At 38.1% G+C, this 20,162-nt stretch overlaps 1 protein-coding gene across 1 annotated transcript in view; it reads right to left on the reverse strand.

Moving 5' to 3' along the window:
- LOC143858876 (signal peptide peptidase-like 4) overlaps positions 1-19,865 on the reverse strand; it is a 40,576-nt gene extending 20,711 nt beyond the window's left edge. Inside the window, exons 1-7 of the mRNA XM_077369567.1 lie at positions 19,593-19,865; positions 15,469-15,627; positions 15,241-15,352; positions 13,523-13,642; positions 10,502-10,653; positions 9,970-10,152; positions 5,466-5,500 (exon numbers count right to left, since the gene is read on the reverse strand). Of these exons, the coding sequence (XP_077225682.1) occupies positions 5,466-5,500; positions 9,970-10,152; positions 10,502-10,653; positions 13,523-13,642; positions 15,241-15,352; positions 15,469-15,627; positions 19,593-19,727 (896 nt within the window). The 5' untranslated portion in view covers positions 19,728-19,865. The remainder of the gene's footprint in view (positions 1-5,465; positions 5,501-9,969; positions 10,153-10,501; positions 10,654-13,522; positions 13,643-15,240; positions 15,353-15,468; positions 15,628-19,592) is intronic.
- Between the last annotated feature and the right edge of the window lie 297 nt (positions 19,866-20,162).

Genomic DNA, 20,162 nt, shown 5'->3' on the forward strand with positions numbered 1-20,162 from the left:
TTGATTGATGAGGCTAAGGGTCGTCTTGGTGGGAGAGGGGTCGCCTCCCACCATGTCAGATGCTCGGCCAATGAGAGAGCCTTGCAGCAAGATAAGATCATTTTTTACTAGCCACCCTAGCCTTTGAGGAAGCATTTGGTTTCTTTGTTAATATTAGTTCTTGTGGGGCCTCGGTCCACGACTACGCGCTCTAGGTGTATCCTTTTTGTTCATTTACTATTCAAAAAAAGAGTACTATGCATGGTTGCTTGAGTAAGCATTGTTAAATAAGATAGAATAAGGGTTTTAAACTTCCCCCGGAGTGGGGGGTGCGATGGGGAGATGGGGAGACTGGTTTTGCTCTAAATGCAGCTACCATAACTTCAGATGGCGAAGAGGATGTCGGTGCTGCAAGCTCGGAAGAGCGAAAGGTATACCTTGGCGGTTCCCGACGTCAAGAGACCACATTCCCAAACCATCAGTTGAGGGGATTGAGGGGGCTTGGCCTGATTCTGGGGATATTCTAGCTGGCTTAGATGAAAAGATTCCAACCTTAACTATATCTAGGAAGGAGGTGGAAGCTCGTAGTCATCTTTTAAGATCTTGCCTGGTTGATAGGCTAAAATGGAAAAATTGGAATCTTGTTGGCATATGGAATCGGGCTAAGTATCTATGGAAAATTCCGTCCCTAACTATGCCGGGCATTCTTGGCCCTAATGAGATCTTATTCATGTTTGAAAGTGAAGATATGCCGTCCAGGGTTTTGAAGATGGAAGGAAAGGCATGCGGCAACTTCCTCCATTCCCTTTTAGCGTGGAGCCCGGAAAAAAGAAAAAACGAAACGGCAATCTGGATCAACTTTATCGGTATCCCCCTACATGTAAGGGCAACATCAACTGTGGTGGCTTTGGGAAGGTTATTTGGAAAAGTCCTGGAAGTAAGAATGTAAGGAAGCCATGGTCAATGTATGACCTATGCATCGACACATGTTCTTACTTCGGATTGGCATGTGATCAAACCTTTTGCTCATATTCGGATACAGGATATTTATTTCAGAATAGGTGTAGAAATGCAGGCTTTCATGCCTCCGAACCAAAGAATGATACAGGAACCTATACATAGTTGGAAGAAATCGTCCGTTAAGGTCTCATCTGCCCTGGTAGATCCCTTGGAGCTGCGCACGGGATTCTTGATCGGTCGCCGGCCGTTCCTAATGAATTTCAGGTCGCTCCACCGAGACAGTGGTGGAGGACCCCAGTCCTGGGCGATCAGAATATCAAGAAGTCGATCGAAGGTGGGAGTTCCGATCAGCACACTGCTTGTGGGCCGCCCATAATTCACCAAGCCCGCTCTGGTGCGTCAGCCTCGAGTGGCTCACACGGGACGTCTCCAAAATTCAAATTTCAAATTCACCAGTCTAATGTGGCTCACACGGGACGTCTCCAAAATTCAAATTTCAAATTCACCAGTCTAATCGGAATGGGTCTTCCAAGGATACTCCATTAGAAAAAGGTAAATTTTCGGGTGATGTTAACCCGTTATCTTTTAAACCACAGGCTTCCTATATGATGGGAGATGGCTCTATACCAAAGAAACATGTACTACCTCCAATAGGTGTGTCGTTAGGACAGAAGGGTCAATCTGGCCGAAACAATGCTTCGCGCCGAACCTCGGCTCATTTGAGAAACGAAAAATCCAATTCAAACACAAAAGCAAAAAAGGATTTGCGTACCCTCATGAGGGGTATCTTTGGACACTCAGTAAAAGATTTGAATACCCAGGCCCCATTTTCGAATCGTGGAGTATTCAAGACGTGTAAATTTTTGTAGCGAGTGCTTGGACAACAAGCCTGGAGGAGAGCTCTTAACTCTCCTCTTTTGTTATAAGCTTTTTGGAAAAAGGACAAAAATTGGAAGCGGTGGCTCTCAGGACGGAAATTATATGAACTAAGCAGAATCTAGATATCATCTGGGGAAATGTCCTCTTTGGTAGGAAATAAGTACCTTGTCGATTAAAGTGACATATGGCTCTTGTCACCGCCTACATTAAATGGGAGGCGATGGTATCCTTGATAGTGAAACCTTTTTGCTTGTTGTTGTTAAGAAGATAAATGGTTATACCATGGTAGCAGTACTTGCTAAGCACGTTTGTGCATAAATCATGGGGCCCATTTCTTCGGGAAGAGGAAAGGAATCATATCTGTAGAGTTTGAAAATGGATTCAAGCGCAGTCATCCCCTCGAAAGTTGGTACCTTCAAACGTAGAAAGTTGAAGACAGTAGACTGCTCGTCTTGGATTGAGATTTTAAAAGAAATTCAAGTCTTGAGGGACAATGAATCCAAAGCCTCCCTTGTATCACCCACTCCTCGAGAGATTGTCAAATGGTTCATCAAAAGACAATGGAATCAGTTCAAGGAGGATTTTCTGCAAAACGTTGAGGAGCTCTTTCCCTTGATTGGCACTCGAAACGTTAAGGATATCTATTTGCCAGCTTAAAAGCTTCCCTTCTTTAAGGACCAATTGGAGGATGAGAAAAGGGTGCACCAACTCAGTTGGGGAGCGAACCGTCTGTTGTGTATTAGAAAGCTAGAGGAACTCATTACTGTCAATTCGGATCCGATGGAAGAAATCCCCGTCCCTGAGTTAGCCATCGTTTTCTTTCCTAAGGCTCTGTTCACTTGTTTTCCCGGGAAAGGAAAAGAAAAGGTTTCCCGAGAATCTGACGTGGCAAAAGGAAAAGAAATCCCGAGAAACTGTGCAGGAAAAGGTTTCCCACACCTGTTCACTTGAGCAGGAAATTCCGAAAAATTGTGCAGGAAAAGGTTTCCCACGCCTGTTCACTTGCCAATTAAACATTGGGTGGCGCCTGTTCATTAAATTACGGAAAGAAAAAAAATTCCAAGAAAAAAATTCTGTCGGAAATGTTTTTATTGCAACCCAAACAGCCAAGGAAAACAATTAATCATTGAAAAAGTTTCTCTCATTATTGTGAAATTTTTTTTTCCCTAGAAAACAAATCCTTAAGAAATGTTTTTCTTGCTGCTGTCACCAGCCAATAAGAAACGTGGCCAATGGAGTCGTGGAGTGCAGTTATCAAAACAACCGAATGACTTATGACTATGGGGCTGTCCCAAGTCAAAAAAAGGGGCAAATATATCATTCCTTTACTTTAAAAATGCAAAAAATTGTGGTACGAATCTGATTTTCTCTCATCTGGGTTTTTTTCGCTCTGCCTCTGAAATCATCTTCCCATGGGTTGCTCATCCTCCCTTCCAGGTTCTCTCTCTCTCTCTCTCTCTCTCTCTCTCTCTCTCTCTCTCTATATATATATATATATATATATATATATATATATATATGAGGAAACTGTTGGTGAGCTAGCTTGCCCAATCACATGGGGGCCCACTTTGTTAGGATGATCCAAAGCATTCATTTGAAAGTCCCTTACATAGATGGGGGTGGTACTAAAAATCAGCTCCATAGGATCATCCTAACCCCTCCATTTGTGGAGGACAAAAATGGACAGACACAAATCTGCCCCATTTTTGTCCTCCACAAATGGAGGGGTTAGGATGATCCTATGGAGCTGATATTTGGTACACCCCCTATCTATGATAAGGCCTTGCAAATGAATGGTTTGGATCACTCCCCAAAATGTGGGACCCATGTGATTGGGAAAGCTAGCTCACCATAAGTTTGGTTAAGCTCACCAACAGTTTCCTCTCTCTCTCTCTCTCTCTCTCTCTCTCTCTCTCTCTCTCTCTATATATATATATATATATATATATATATATATATGATTTTGATGTTGGACCTTCTTTTGGTTCAATTTTATCCTTATTCGTTTGTTTTCTGAAATGAATTTATGTGGAAAGTAGGTAAAATGTTCAATTGGACATGAAATTCTCTGTGGATTTTTCATTTGCTTCTCAAATTGCCCACTAGGGTTTGGTTTGGCTGGGATGTTTATGCATGTTTTTACTTTTTGGTTTGGCTGGGATTTTTCATTTGCTTCTCAAAACCCACTTTTTCTTTCCCGGGAAACCAAATCGCACCAATTTATTGGGATTTGGTTTCCCACTCTCGTGAGAAAATGTTTCTCTCCACGTCATTTTTTCAATTTCCAAGTCATTTTTTTCAATTTCCACCTAACCACGGCTAATTTCCCGGGAAGACAAGTGAACACCGCTATTTTAGATTTCTCGGGAAAAAAGAGGTGTTTTCCCGGGATTTGGTCTCCCGGGAACGCAAGTGAACAGACCCTAAAGAGAAGGAGTTGCAAATCGAAGTTGAATATCTTCTAAGCAAATTAAGAAAGTGTTCTTAGAGAAGGGGGTGCTAGTAAGTTAGTAGTTAGGTTTTTTTGGGGGATTTCTCTTGTTTCTAAAAGGGAGTTTTGAAAAGATTATGGAGACAAAAAGTTTTGATGAACAGAAAGAACAGAAGATCCTTTGAAGGGGGCTTCTTGGATTCGTTTGGCGGACTGTTTTGAGTTTTTTATTCAATTCTGTAGGTTGTTTTCAACATCTTTGAGGAAGATCGCACAAGAAGGCAGCTTTATCTTATGAAGGGTTATTTCCAAGATATTCGTTGAAGATCGCAAAGGTGTTTTGGTAATTTCAACAGGGATCCTTGTAAGAATGATCTTCTAGGAAGATTACAGTACTTGAAATATTAGTATTTTGGTTTGGTTTGGTAGATGTACAGGGGAAGGTAGGGGGAGGGAATAGTTCTGGATCTTGCTTCTACGGTCCTGAAGCTATCTCCTAGGCCCTTATACGATGGTTCATGGGGGACTCCTGGTCCCTTTCTCATGTAATTCTCGTATGATTTATCAATATATTTCTTGTCGACTTTTTTTTTTAAAAAGATAGAATAAGGATCTTCGAGTATCAAATTAGTATTTTGGCAGGCATATAAATGCCCCAAGTAATTGAAAAAAAATGGTTTGGGAGGGGTATAGCATAATCATTAGATTGAAGTACCATCTTTTTCACCAACGTTCATTCAAAGCAGTTTGAAGTAACTATGCGGTCCTTGATTAGTGAAGGTGACGAAATTTGAGGAGTTTAGCTATGCTTACGGGATATCATGGTCAGATAAAACTATAGGAAAATTGTTGTGTAAACTCTAATATGGATCTTAATTAAACATTTAAGTGTTTGACTTGAGTACCTCACCTAATCTGAAGTGTTAAGGCAACTTATACACCAGAAATGCTGGTTTCCTAATTGTACCTTATGTTAGATTTTGCCTACTAACATTTTGTAATGTTTCAAACGAAGGACGAATATGAAGTTTAAAATGCAAAGCATCTAACATGGTTATGATGCAATTAGCATATTACACAAAGATGAGAAAAGGATGATGATACAGAAGAGAAAAGCACTGAGAGAATTGATTCACAGGCCAAAAGCCCATTATCACATCCCTAGGCACCAAAATAGAAAGGCGTGCAATTGGGAAATAAAAAATCATAGAAATACCTTGATAACAAAGCCACCAAGCAAGTCTGTAAGCCCTGTAGGTACAAAAAACAAAAATGTCAACCTTAATGCTTAAAGAAATCCACCCCAATTGTTAAGCAGAGAAACATAAGTACTCTTAATAGTTGTAGAAGAATGGGACAGTTTCAGGGGAAAGGAGTATGACTGAAGTAGTTTACAAGCCACAAACAACTCTTCATATGATTAGCTTATATTTTGTATCTAAAAATTCATTATTATTCATAATTCCAGTTGAGAGTGTAAAAGGTTCTGGAAGTGAGATTTATTAATATTGAAAGACGTCGCAATATATCAAACAAATCTAGTTTATAAGCAATAGCAGAACTTGTTCTCATAAATGAGTGTTAAATCAAAAGGTTGTGGTTAGTAACCAGCCTTCTAGGAAAAACGGGTTAGACACCTTATTAGAATAGGAAAAAGACAAAAGAGCAGGTCCAGTAACCTGCTCGTATCTTAATACGGGTAGATATCGTTTCATTTCAAGAGGAAAGGCTAGTTAACAACTCGGGCAGTAAACAACTCTTATTTAGAGGAACTGTGCTTCACCTTGAGAGAGAGAGAGAGAGAGAGAGAGAGAGACTTTCTTAAGGTGCGGCAACAACAGATACGTGCGATCAAAACAATGCTAATACGAGCATGGTTTTAAATTTCCACCGAAACCAACACGAAATGAAATGTCACCATTACGTTCACTGAAATGCATACCGTAACCAAAGCCTTCAGTGTTTTAGTTACATAATTATACTTAATATGAATTGCATGTGAAATGTGTGTGTGTGTGTATAGAGAGAGAGAGAGAGAGAGGAAATGGTTTCTGCACTCAAGCACAGAAATAGGGTGGGGCTACATTTTTTATGGGATCGAAAGCATTCATTTGATGGGCCCTTTCATGGATAGGGTGTCCACCAAAAATCATCTCCATTGGATCACCTTAGGGTGTCCATTTGTGGGGCCAAAAATGGACAGATTTGTGGACATATTTGGCCCCACAAATGGACACCCTATGGTGATCCAATGGAGCTGATTTTTGGTAGACCCCCCATCCATGATGGGGCCTTCCAAATGAATGGTTTAGATCACCCCCGCAATGCTGCCCCCCAACCCCAAACACCCTGTTTCTGTGCTCGAGCGCAGAAACCATTTTCTTATATATATGGGAATTGCTAGCTTCCATCGTAGAAGGCATTTGGCGGCTGGTCTGTCGCATGTCAAACCAACCACCTCGTGAATGGAGACAAAAGTTGTCTTCTTTCACAAGGTGGCTGATCTAACATGCGACAGACCGGCTGCGAAATGCCTTTTGCGATGGACCCTAGCAAATCCCATATATATATATATATATATATATATGAGAAAAGGGTTCCTGAGGTTAACCTCAAATAAGCTCAGGAACTCTATTCTCTATATATATATGAATTTCATGTGAAATATGTTATGTATTGACTTATTAGGCATGCATGACAACACATGTGACTAGGTATTTGATGTTGTTAAAGCAGTATGATTGGTGTTTTTGCTTATATAATGGTTTTTTAGAGTGTATTAGTGCTTATTCTAGCACCTCCTAAAGTTCCATCTTAAATGTTTGTCATTTGCAAATGTTTCCATATGTTTCTTGATATTAGTTCATATTACAAAATTTCTACTGAAATTTCCATTCAAAACTAACATGTTTCTATTTCCATCACGACCGAAACACATACCAAAACTGAAACCGAAACTTAAAACCTTGAATACGAGACCACCTAGCACTAGTCTTCGGCCAGACAGATAAGTTTGAGCGGGGCTCAAATCAAGACGGAATTGGGTTTCAAAAGTTCCAAAGAACTCATTGTTGATTTTAATAGAGAATTGAATCCAAGGGAATTCTCATAATTCTTTGCAAGAATAAGTTGTGTTTACGTTGTTTTACAGTGCAATGTAAGTGACGAGGGTTGCGGAGGGCTCTTACCTTTGAGTTTTTCTCAATAAGGGACAGAGAAATATGATTTTTGCTGCAATCAATTTTTTACAAGAAACCTAACTCCTTTTATGGAATATCTCATGTTGTGAACACTCGTACAGATATAAGTCTAGTCCCCTTTGTCTGCATCCCTATTTTCTTTTAATAGGTATGTTAAATTGTATTGTTGTATTGAAATACCTTCCACCTTCAACCAATGCATTTTCTAATTTTTATTAAAATTGTTGTAAGATTGATAAAATTTGGGAAATGATATTTACGCCCCTTTTGATCACTAGGGACACCCAGCGCCAGTGTACGTTGCAATCGAATCCATTGGATTTTCTGACATCAAGTACATTAGCCCCCCTTTTGTCCTTGATACACTGACACCGGGTGTCCCCGGTGATCAAAAGGGGCGTAAATATCACTTCCCTAAAATTTATGGTCCAGGAGCAATATTGCAACTTTTAGTTTTATGCATTTACATTAGGTAAGTAGCAGCATGTTAGTATTTCTTGTAATTAGGGCATTAAAACTTCATAAATAAAGCGATTTGTGTGTGTGGGTGGCGTGGTGGTGGTGGTGGTGGTGGTGGTGGTGGGGTGTGTGGCGTGCGGCATTGGGGGGGGGGGGGGGGGTTGTTAGTGTTCGTTTGATGATCAATTGTACCTTCTTACAGTAGCCCTCTATATTGAATAATAGTTTGAAGAGAAGACGTATGAAAAAGAAAAAGAAAGTGAAAATGGAGCATCTCTGAAGATAATGGTATACAATAAACTCATCAACATTTCACTCATCCATCTATTTAGAAATCATTTCTCGCATACTAAATATGACAAGGAAAACCAAAACCTTGTCCTCAGGAGTCTACTAATCAAAAATCAATTTCACGGGATATCTTGAAGAAACTCCTCACCACTAGTCTCTCGTCAAGGTAAAAGACATCCAATTTAAAGGATAGCAAAGTCTAAAGCGTATCCAGATATTTTAACAAAAGCTATTGGGAAAGATAGTCTATATACTCTTTGATCGACATATATGCACATGATTGGGTTTGGAGGGGGGTGTGTGTGTGGGGTGGGGATTCTAGGATATGTATTAATTCAGGGTTTTAATATAATCAAATGAGAGGCCAGGTTTCCAATAAATTTTTTCCCCAAATTATCTTTTCCCCATCATCTTAGTCCTAGCAACATCCTAGTCAGAGCAGACATAAACATCATTAAACTACAGCATTAACCGGTAATTTTTTTTTGCGTATCTTCTAAAAATAGCATGCACAGTCTGAAAATCTTTTTATAAAAACAACTATATACTTGGACATAATATTGCTTTCTGCGTGCAATGACTGAACCTCATCCTCTCAACTCTAAGTTAATGGCCATTATTACAATTTCGAAATATAGTAACCCATCAGTAATACTAGTACCTTATAGGAAAATGCTATTTTAGAGGACCCATATGCCCCACCTTGGAGTCCACCTAAAACCCAGTTAATGTGAAAGTTTCCAGCAGGAAAATATAACAGAAAAAACAGCAGCTACAGGAGTCATGTTTGTGCTATCTTCAGCAGTAGGGTCTACAGCTGTCAGTTGGATCCCAAATTCTGGAGACCCGGCAGATTTAATTTATTGAGATTTATTATGAATATTATGGAACTTTTTGAAGGAGTTATAGTTGGTGTTTAGCTAGGAGTTGGTTTGAGACTAAACTAGGAGTATTTCAAGAGTTATACTTCTCGACAAGGTTTTGAATTTCGGTTTTGGCTTCGGTCATCCACAAAACGATATGACATTTCGGCCGAAATCTTGTAAAATCACGGAAACATTTCGGTATGAAATTATGACCGAAATGGTTTTTCTTTTAATTGTTTGTCTTTTTTAAGAAATATCTTAAAAGAATCTCGTGGTTCTTCTCGTTTCTGTGTGTGGAGTTGATTTTTGTTAATGTTTCTGTCGAAATGTCTTTTTTTTTTAATCTGAAAAGTTGCATGTTTCGCATATTTCGACTGAAATATTAATAAAATCCTTGAAATTTTGGGCGAAATTCCAAAATTGCAGGAGAAATCTTGTATTTTTCCGAATCGAAGTGAATTTCGTTTCGGTGGCAGCCGAAATTTAAAACCATTCTTCTAGATAGATTTCAGTTAAAGTTTGAGTAAGCTTGAAATTAAGACTTGAGTTAGGATAAAAGTATTCTTAGAGGCTCTGAGGGTGTAAGGGACAAAGGATGTATAAATAAAGATTTTCCACTTCTCTGATACGGTAGACTGTTCATGTAATGTAGCAAGAAAATCCCATAAACTGTTCATGCACTTTAACACTAACAGTCCTAGGCAACCTAAGCAGTATTCTTACTTATTCTCTCTGTTTTTTGTTCTATGGAATACCGTACAGTATAGCTATGACCTACAACCATTCAAAAAAAAAGTACAGATATGACCTACAACAACTAGTGAGCAATATTATGGCAACATTGTAGAACTTCTAACAATAAGGAACACAAAAAGGAACAAGAATGAAAGGGGGGGAAATGCACCTCCACTCCACCAATGCAAAATAGGACCACCAACAGCTCCACAAACCAGGAAGACATAAGTTTGTAAAATAAGACCAAGAAGCATGAAGCAATCACAACAAACAGAACCGCTGAAGTTGTATTGATGTCCACCACACCACTAGCACCTGCATGGTCCACACTCAGCAAATCATCCGGTGCGTCCTACAAGCATAAAAATAATTCCTGTCAAATTGTAGTGGAATGTTTTGCCAAGATTAATAGCCTGTAACAGTGCCAAAAAGTTATTTTGGGGTAGGAAGGCTTTCAAAACAACATATCAACTCAGAAGTGACAAATAACCTTTAAAGCACTGCTAGCAAAACGGGATCCCATTTTGTGAAAAAAAAACGGGGGGGATCGACCATTGGTGATACGTCAACTAAAAAGACAAGGAAGGGAGCTCAAAACCCCATAAAGCAAAAAAAAATCTTGGAAATGGTCAAATTGTTGGTCATATCACTCCTGTCTTTATTTTCCACAAGGGATCCTGTTTTGAAAGTGTTTTCCTAACCTTTAATAGCTTTTCATACTCAATTGTTGCTTCCCTTGCACTCCATGCAGACCAATATGAAGCACATAAGATGGTGCTAACCGCCATAATCCATAAAAACACTTCTGCCATATCTACTAGCGGACGCTCTGGAGAGTATAACTGCACCGCAACTGAAGAAAATGCGAACCATTAGAAACTAGGTAATTACTGAGTGCATGAGCACACCGTGGCAGACCAGATACAATATCACAAATCCAGTCAGCCTTTAAATAAATAAACAGCTGTAGTGAAAGCAAAAGAAAGTAAAGACTGATCACGGAAACTCTCAGCTCAGCACTTAGAAGCCATAGCAAGCACATGACATGGTGCTTAACCCACACAATTTGGAGAAATAACAGACTCAGGTCCCACGAATTATTATAAGAGGTAAGATGTATATATGAAAAGAAACAAAACTCCTATGACATTATATACACATACGAGAAGGTATATATCTAAAGATAAAAGTATCATACCATGCGATTTATATGCACCATGTTATGATGTATATAAGTCGCCTATGTTCCACACTCCCCCTCAAAATCATGCACCAGGTCATAAAGCATCAATTTACAAACTAAACAATCATGGCTTTCGTGAGGATATGGTAATGTAAGCTTTGTGCACAAAGCTTACATATGGTAATGTAAGCTATAAGCAACATGTTATGTAGTGCACCAAGCATCAATTTATAAAAAAGCTTGCTGATTTATTAACGAGACATACGGTAATGTAATCCACCCTTTGTCATAGCATTGACGTATATAGTGGCAGTCAACCTCAATATGCTTTGTGCACTAATGAAAAACACGGTTTGTGGAAATCTAAATGTCATTCTTTTTATCCCTTTGCCAGCATTTTCTCTGCAAAAAAAGTGTGAATATTGATTTATTTTTTCTTTTGAAAATGCTAGAGAGAGGTAAAGAGAGTTACTGGAGAGTTACTGGTAGAGGGAACCTTAATTGGCATTGCTAGTTATAGGCAGATAAAGACAAAGTAATATTGTGGAAGTAGCCAATTATAAGGATGGTAATATCAGCCCCTTTATTTATGAATCATGTAAGGAAACGACATTATATGAGTAGTTCAAAAGCCATTGGGTTGACTGGATTCATCCCATAGTAGAAGTGTCCCATTTTAAGGGTGGCAACGCCAGTCCCTAAACTTATGGACCCTGTAAGAAAACAACATTATGTGAGCAGTTCGGCAGTAACTGGGTTGACAATGTTCATCACATAGCAAATCGGGACACTATATATATATATATATATATATATATATATATATATATATATATATATATATATATGAGAAAAGTGTAGCTACACGTACGGGTAGCTAACTTAGCTACTCCGTCGGCTTAAAATACAGTGGGCCCACATTGTTTGGGTGATCCAAACCATTCATTTGATGGGCCCTCACATAGATAGGGTGTGCCCAAAAAATCAGCTCCATAGGATCATCCCAACCCTTCAAACTGTGGAGGCAAAAATGGATAGATTTGTGAAGGTTTTTACTGCCCAAAAAATCAGCTCCATAGGATCATCCCAACCCTACGATTTGTGAAGGCAAAAATTGAAGGGTTGAGATCATCCAATGGAGCTGATTTTTTGGGCACACCCTATCAATGTGAGGTCCTATCAAATGAATGGTTTGGATCACCCAAATAATGTGGGCCCACTGTATTTTAAGCCGTCGGTGTAGCTAAGTTAGCTACACGTATGTGTAGCTTCACTTAACTCTCTCTCTCTCTCTCTCTCTCTCTCTAAATATATATATAGGAGAAGAGAAAAGAAGAGAATTTTTTGAAAATTCTATGAGAATTACACATCACTTTTTTTGACTTTTTTTAACAAATGCACCCATTCAACTCACATATTTTCAATCCTACCCCCTCCTTTATGCTTTTTAACAAAGGCACCCATTAAAGCCACATAATTTCAATCTTACCCCCCTCCTTTATGCTTTTTTAATAAAAATCTATAGGGTGATCTTAACCATCCGATTGAAGAGGAATTATGGAAACCTCTATAGATTGGAGGGCCAGGATCAGCATATGGAAATGATTTTTGGCGCACAACCTATTTATGTTGTGTTCCATCACAGGACGGTTTGGATCAACCTATGATGTGGTCCGTACAGTTCTTTGTCGGCCCGTGCATCGCACGGGGTTTTTTACTGGTGTGTGTGTGTGTGTGTATATATATATATATATATATATATATATATATATATATAGGGAAAATTACATTTACACCCCTCTAGTTTCTGACACATCCACTTCTACCTCTATAGTTTAAAACGTGGCAACTACACCCCCTGTAGTTTCAATTTGTATAAGGTAGGCCCCCTTAGTTGACGGTTCGTCCACAGATTGAAGGGTTAGGATGATCCGATGGAGCTGATTTTTTGGGCACACCCTATCTATGTCAGGGCCCATCAAATGAACGCTTTGGATCATCCAAACAATGTGGGCCCATACCCGAATCCAAACACTACCAAAAACACAGTATGCCCACATTGTTTGGATGATCCAAAGCGTTCATTTGATGGGCCCTAACATAGATAGGGTGTGCCCAAAAAATCAGCTCCATCGGATCATCCTAACCCTCCAATCTGTGGACGAACCGTCAACCGAGGGGGCCTACCTTAAACAAATTGAAACTACAGGGGGTGTAGTTGTCACGTTTTAAACTATAGGGGTAGAAGTGGATGTGTCAGAAACTAGAGGGGGTGTAAATGTAATTTTCCCATATATATATATATAGATGAAATTGAAAAGATTTGGCGTGATAAATCAGCACTTTAGTCAACTTCACTTGCATACAGAAATTAAGTTATGAGAAATGGGAAAAAAAAAAATCTCAAAGAACATAGGGGTCCAATGTAAGGATTTGTATAAAGCAAAGGCAGAAATCAGAATTCTCGAAATAATCGAAGCACCTTTGAAACCATGCAGGATAAGGCCTTTGACACCAAGAAGGACAAGGGAAAGCTTACCTTTGGAACCGAGATGTATGCTGCCTTCCAAGCTTGCACCTGCATCTTTTGGAAGCATAACTGCTGGTATCTTTATATGAAAACTTTCTTCATTGGGCTCACAAACCATCTTGTAAAGTTCTGTAGGATACAAACATAAAGAACAGAATCAGTAGTCAGAAGCTCACAGATCATACTTACAGGTATGAAGCAAAGAATAACTCTGTGGCTAAGGAACTAATCCATGGAAACAAAACTAGGCATCAAATGTTTATGTATTTTGATTTTTGAGGCTTAAAATGGGACAAGATTATACTTATAGCTAAGAGATGCAATAAACACTTGAAAAGACTTAGTAGAGGGAAAAGGGGTGACTAACTAGCAGAGCAGAGATCCCAGAAAAAAGTGTAATAAATGAGCATAAACTGTGTGGCTTAAAGACTTTTGGACCATACAGTTATAAATGAGAAAAACCATTGGAATGAGATTATGAGAAAAAAAAAGAATGTTGATAATAAACATTTAAAAAAAAAAAGAATGTTGATAATACAAAAGAATGATTGAAATGCCCCCAAACATTAGGATAGTAGAAAAACATGTAATCGCTTCTGAGCCAGAAAAACGATAGGCATTCCTGCACAATATTAATAATGACAAATGGTATACACAAATATATGGTAGATTGTTTCGCTTGTTTTAATTAGTGGAACGGCAGTGCAACGATCAGCTCAATACCCCTAACATGTACAAAATAAGGTTTCAAAACTCTAACACAGACGAGCACTCGGCCACGGTAAAAAAAAAAAAAGTTAATTGGGAAAGATAATGATTGATGTGGTTAACTTTTCATTAACTTAGGCAAGTGAAAGGAGTTTTTGATTGACATGGTAGGGAAGAACTCAGACTTGACGAGAACTCGGTCAATGTATAACCCAGTCAACTCAAGTGAATTGCTGATTGACTCAGGGAATTTCTAAACAGTCATAAAAACCTCCAATGCTGACTCATCCCCACACCATGCTTAAGAAAGTGTATCACTTCAAAGAATTGACAATAGGTTTTATAAGTTGAGGTGCCACTATTTGTTGAAGACCCACGGTGTTCCTCAAAATAGCAAATGGAATTTGTGGCTAATGAGGATGGACTCCCATTTTTTCTTTTATTTGCACTAGATAACCAAATCCAAACTGTTAATGATCATATTTCTTGTTCTATCTCACATCAGTAGTTGTTAATTCCATTCCGATGTCCATTCCATTTCCTTCTAGAATTGGAAAGGTTCAGCACAGCACCCATTTAGTGCTCCATTTCGGAAAAGATGCGATGAAAATTTCAAGAAATTTAAAAGGTTTAAAAGATTAGAAACAGTAAAAGATGAAGTCAAACAGTAGAAAAAACTAAAGAAAAACATACTACATGTTTTACATGGCCTACCATTTATCAACATAATTTTAGCATCCATCTAAAACCATATGTAAGTGCCATCCACATAATCCACATAACGAGAGGACTTTGTTATTGTTAATTAGGCCCTTCAAGGCATCTAACTTTCTAGGGGAAATTGTAAAAGAAAAATGAATGAAAAAACTGAAAAGAAAGAGAGAACAGATTGGGACACAAGTTGAAATGTTCTCATACAATTTCCATTATGAATAACTTACCAATCGGAAAGTTCTAGAAATTCCTCGAGGACTTAAACAGAATTGACTACCCATTACAAATAAATAAAAAACGCGTACCTTTACGGCTATTAATAACAAGGACAGCTGTTGCACCAGCAGCTTGTGCAATGTTTGCTTTTGTTGTAAATGTACAATTACCCCGGTGCACCATGACCACATCCCCACTAAGCTAAAAAGAAAAAAGAATTAAAAAAATCCAGCTGCTCCAGTTATCAACAATGATAGAATGAAAAAATTTATACACAATTAGAAAACCTTATAGAGAAAAGAACGACATGAAGAAACCTTATTGATCGGCTTTGTGCAACAATCAGATGGGTCTGATAGGGAAAGTCGAGTCCGATTAGCATGCTTCTCCTTCGACTCCATTAGTGTTCCAAAACGTGCGCCAACACCAACAAACTCTTTGCCTTGTTTGTCATCCACCCACGTTTGGATTTTTACCTAACAGGTACCATATAACAGAATAAAAGCTTGTCAGAAGAAGTGGGGAAGGAACAAACTAAAGCCGGAGCAGAGTATCACAATGCAGCTCAAGTGCATAAAAATGCAAAGAAGGTGAACAGTCATCATTGTATCCGTAAGTAACAAAATAGTCCAGTGTGTGACAAGATTCATAGTCCATCAAATTCAGAAGGATAAAAGAAAGATATGGAATTTGTCAAAACACAACAGATTGAACGACAAACACAAACATAAGACAAACAATGAAAGAGGATTTTGGAAATCCCATGCTCGATTTACTACAAGAGGCAAAAAGTTGGAGCGAAAGCACTGACAGAAAATAGAAAATAAGCTCTTTTAGGACCCAAATCATATATAGATCTTGCAAATCCAAAGCAGGAGCAGAACTCTAGGCAGTTCAGGCCTCATGGAGGGTAGAGAGTGTAGAACCAACACCACAGCCATGCCCATTCACCAATAGATGAGAGATTCGAAACAAAGATGCCTGACTGCTTTTAAATCAAGTAACGGGCAGCTAGAAGAGACCTTTTTCAACATCATGATGTGGTGCACTCAGCAGAAGTTGAATTCAAATCCAAAATGAAACTCGGATTGATAGGCCAGTCAGAAATTGTCTAGAAAAAGAGCTTCAAAACATGGTAGAACAAAGAACACTAGTACTCGATTGTAACAAAACAAGTAAAGAAACTCAAGAAAAGATAGAAGGCAGATCTGAATTTCAGATCTGTACATAGAACAGAAACTTGGAACCTGGACTGGATTTAGACATCCAAACTGTTGCAGAAATTCAAATAATGTAGCTGTAAGTTGCAACAGATTTGTGCAAAGGCTAGTTCGCCAATCAAGATTTAGGGAATTAGATTGAGATGTGACAAAATCATTGATGTATGAGTGACAAATTAGATTTTAGGAAAACAAGAACACAACAGATCTGTACATACATTTCAGCAAGTGCAGAAACTGTTATGGCAGTTAAATGCAGCAGAGATCATTTGGAATAGGTAAGTTCTATTCGAATTCCACAAGCTGGAAATTCAACGAACTAATAGTCTCTTTATGAATTAGACGAAGAATAGATCAAACCAGTACATGGAAGATAAGATTTGAGAGGATTTATGGACGTGAAACAGCAACAAAGACAATGTTCCAGAAAATGTAGATCTTTTACTACACAAGAGAAAAGATGAAAGGAAAGAGGAGATCTTACTCAAAGATCTTCCAAATTTCCTAAGCTTCACAATCCTCCAAAGATACAATGGAAATCTCCCTACAAGTGAGAGCTCTCAAGTGCTTGAGAGACCTTGGTCTTTCACGTATCGAGTCTTCCCTCATCTGTGACTTTTAAATCTTGGATTGTTTCATTTTTATTTTTTTTGGGTAGTACTTATATGAGATATTTTGCTTTGGTTTTTTATGATGTAATGGGTTGAGACTACTGGTCCCAAATTTATGTGCACTTGTTATTATCAATAGATATGTCAATTTTCCAACAAAAAAAAAAAAAAAGTGAGAGCTCTCAAGCTCCTCAACCAAAACTCCAACTCACAACTCTTCAAGACTCAAAAACTATCTCAAACTCCAACCCCGAGTGCCTGTTTATAGGCATCCAACGAAGCTTCTAGAGCTTGGCGAGCTGTATCCAGCTCATTGACTACTTATCTTGATGTGATGAGCTGAGGTGGCGGGTAAGGCGGAAATGACAGTTGTAAGCCACTAACACTTGGTGATGTGAGAACCACTTGTACGCTTACAACCCCTCTTACACTTACACGCACATCTATTACACCCTTATATCCTCATTCCATGCACTCACTCAATTTCATCATTTACATAATGTAGAAGAACTAGTGTTTAAAAACACATATGCGGGTCGAAATGCGGCCAAGAAAAATCCTCGTCAACTCGGCACATACGCGAATGCAGTTGACGCGGCTGAGTACTCGGTTGACGCGATCATAACTCAGGAGAGTCAAAGGTGTTTTTATTGACTCTGTAGGGCAAAACGCGGTGGCAAAATACGGAACATGGCCAAGGGAAAAGGGAGTCGACTCGGGGAGTCCATGGTGATGCGAGGGAGTTTTAAAACTATGATCAAAACATGACGAAAATAACCAACCAGGACTAGCCATGAAAAGAAACAACTAGCCATGAAGAGTTCCATGCGCCAATGGTGTTTGCGCCAATGTGCTCGGCCAAGTCAAGACTCTTGACTTCAACTTCATGCGAGTTGTTGAGAGTAGTTGTTCCCCTTCTTTTATTCCATGAAAAGAAGTCTATTTACACTACTCTACTCTACTCTATTCCTAAATGTCCTTGGCTACAATCCACATCCACATCACATCAAGGTACTGAGATTAAAGGCATACTGGACTTTGGAGGAATAACAATGCATGTTGGAGTTTGTTGGATATATGTAATAAGCCTGAGGGCATAGTTGTAATTATGCTTATTCATTATTAATAAATATATTAGTGAGGGGGAGATCATCTCTCTAACCCACTTTATCTCTTCCCAACTTCTCTCTCAACAGAGTTCATATCCAATTCTATCTTCAACATCCAACAGTTCCCCTTGGAGAAAACACGTGTGAGTCTTGAAGACTTCAAGTCTACGAAATCTGATTGTAGATGGATGAACCATGATATCCATGCTAAAAGAAGCTGGATGAACAAGAGAAACCCACTCATGCTAAGAAGTTTTTTGGTATTATCTTACCAGTTGAATGAAAACATTGTCTAAATTTTAGTAGAGATGTAGCCTGTAGGTATCCAAGAATCACTAATTTACACCAACAATGAAAATGTCACCATTAACAAACACATAAATGAAGACAACAATTGTTTTTTCCCTTTAAGGCAGTGTTCGTTTAAGATTACGACAACCGATTATGGGTGCCAAACCTATTATTGGACTCATAATTACGCTTAAATTTGAGTCCAATAATAAGGCATTTGATTGCCATAATCTTAAACGAACACGGCCTAAGTAACAATTTCTAGTATAATTTCGCAAACCGTTCATTTGCCATTCTAATCTTCAGAAACGGGAAAAAAAAAAGCTAAACATGATGTCTCCCTCCAAATCAAAACAGGAAAAGAAAACAACAAAGTAAAAGGAGCCAAATAACCCAAAATGAAAGAAGCATGTATTAGCCTATTAAATCTGCAAACCCTAAAGGCCTAAAATAATTTAAAACTTAATAGTAAGAACAGAACGAGCCAAACAACCCAAAAAAATGAAAGAAGCATTTATTAGTCTATTAAATCAGCAAACCCTAAAATAATTCAAAACATAATAGTAAGAACAGAGAGAAAAGGAACCAAACAACCCCAAAAATGAAAGAATCATTTACTAGTCTATTAAATCAGCAAACCCTAAAATAATTCAAAACATAATAGTAAGAACAGAGAGAAAAGGAGCCAAACAACCCAAAAAATGAAAGAATCATTTACTAGTCTATTAAATCAGCAAACCCTAAAATAATTCAAAACATAATAGTAAGAACAGAGTAAAAGGAGCCAAATAACCCAAAAAATGAAAGAAACATTTATTAGTCTATTAAATCAGCAAACCCTAAAACAATTTAAAACAAAATAGTAAGAACAGAGTAAAAGGAGCCAAACAACCCAAAAAAATGAAGGAAGCATTTATTAGTCTTTTAAATCTGCAAACCCTAAAATAATGTAAAACAGAATAGTAAGAACAGAATAAAAGGAGCCAAACAACCCAAAAAATGAAAGAAACATCTATTAGTCTTTTAAATCTACAAACCCTAAAATAATTTAAAACATAATAGTAAGTAAAAACAGGGTATCTCATATCTGAAATAGAAACCCAATACCCTAATTTCCACCATCTTCCTTTCATCAAACTAAACAACCAACATAACATTTTTTTTTTAAATCTATATAAGACCAAAAAATAAGAACCCAAATGAATTTTACCAATACGAAGTCGTTATCGCATCCAGGGCGCTTGGGAGCTGAATCATCATCCTGAACAATGTCTCCACCAAAAACCCAGCAAGGAATTGAGATTATTAAGACTAAGACAAGTAAAAATCCACCTTTAAAATCCATGGGTTTTGTTTAGGAGGAGGAAGAAGAAAAAGAGCTAATCAATTCATTCAGAGAAGAGAGGAGATGGGTCTTCTTTTTTTCTCGAGAAAAATGAGATGGGTATGGTGAAGGTTCGTTGTGCTTTCTTTTTTACCCATTAACAGATTGCCTCTTTATTTTAGATTTTTACAGTCTACTTTCGTAAAATCTCTGATACAGCGAAAAAGGGTAACGGTAAAAATTCGGAGTTGAAAATAATGTTCGGGAAAAAAGTCAAATGAATTAAAACGCATAAGATATGTTTTCAACGAATCAAAGATATTTAATATATTTTGTTGGGACTGTCTAAACGAGTTTAATATATTTTTATTGCAATTTTGCACAAAGTCACCTAGGAGGTCTCTTTTTCAGAGAAGAATCACGTCATAGCTGAATATGTTGATGATAAATTCGCAC

The sequence above is a fragment of the Tasmannia lanceolata genome, unplaced genomic scaffold (genome assembly GCF_043159265.1).
Source record: "Tasmannia lanceolata isolate RefF3 unplaced genomic scaffold, GAP_Taslan_0.1 ptg000029l, whole genome shotgun sequence".
In the NCBI taxonomy this organism is placed as follows: domain Eukaryota; kingdom Viridiplantae; phylum Streptophyta; class Magnoliopsida; order Canellales; family Winteraceae; genus Tasmannia; species Tasmannia lanceolata.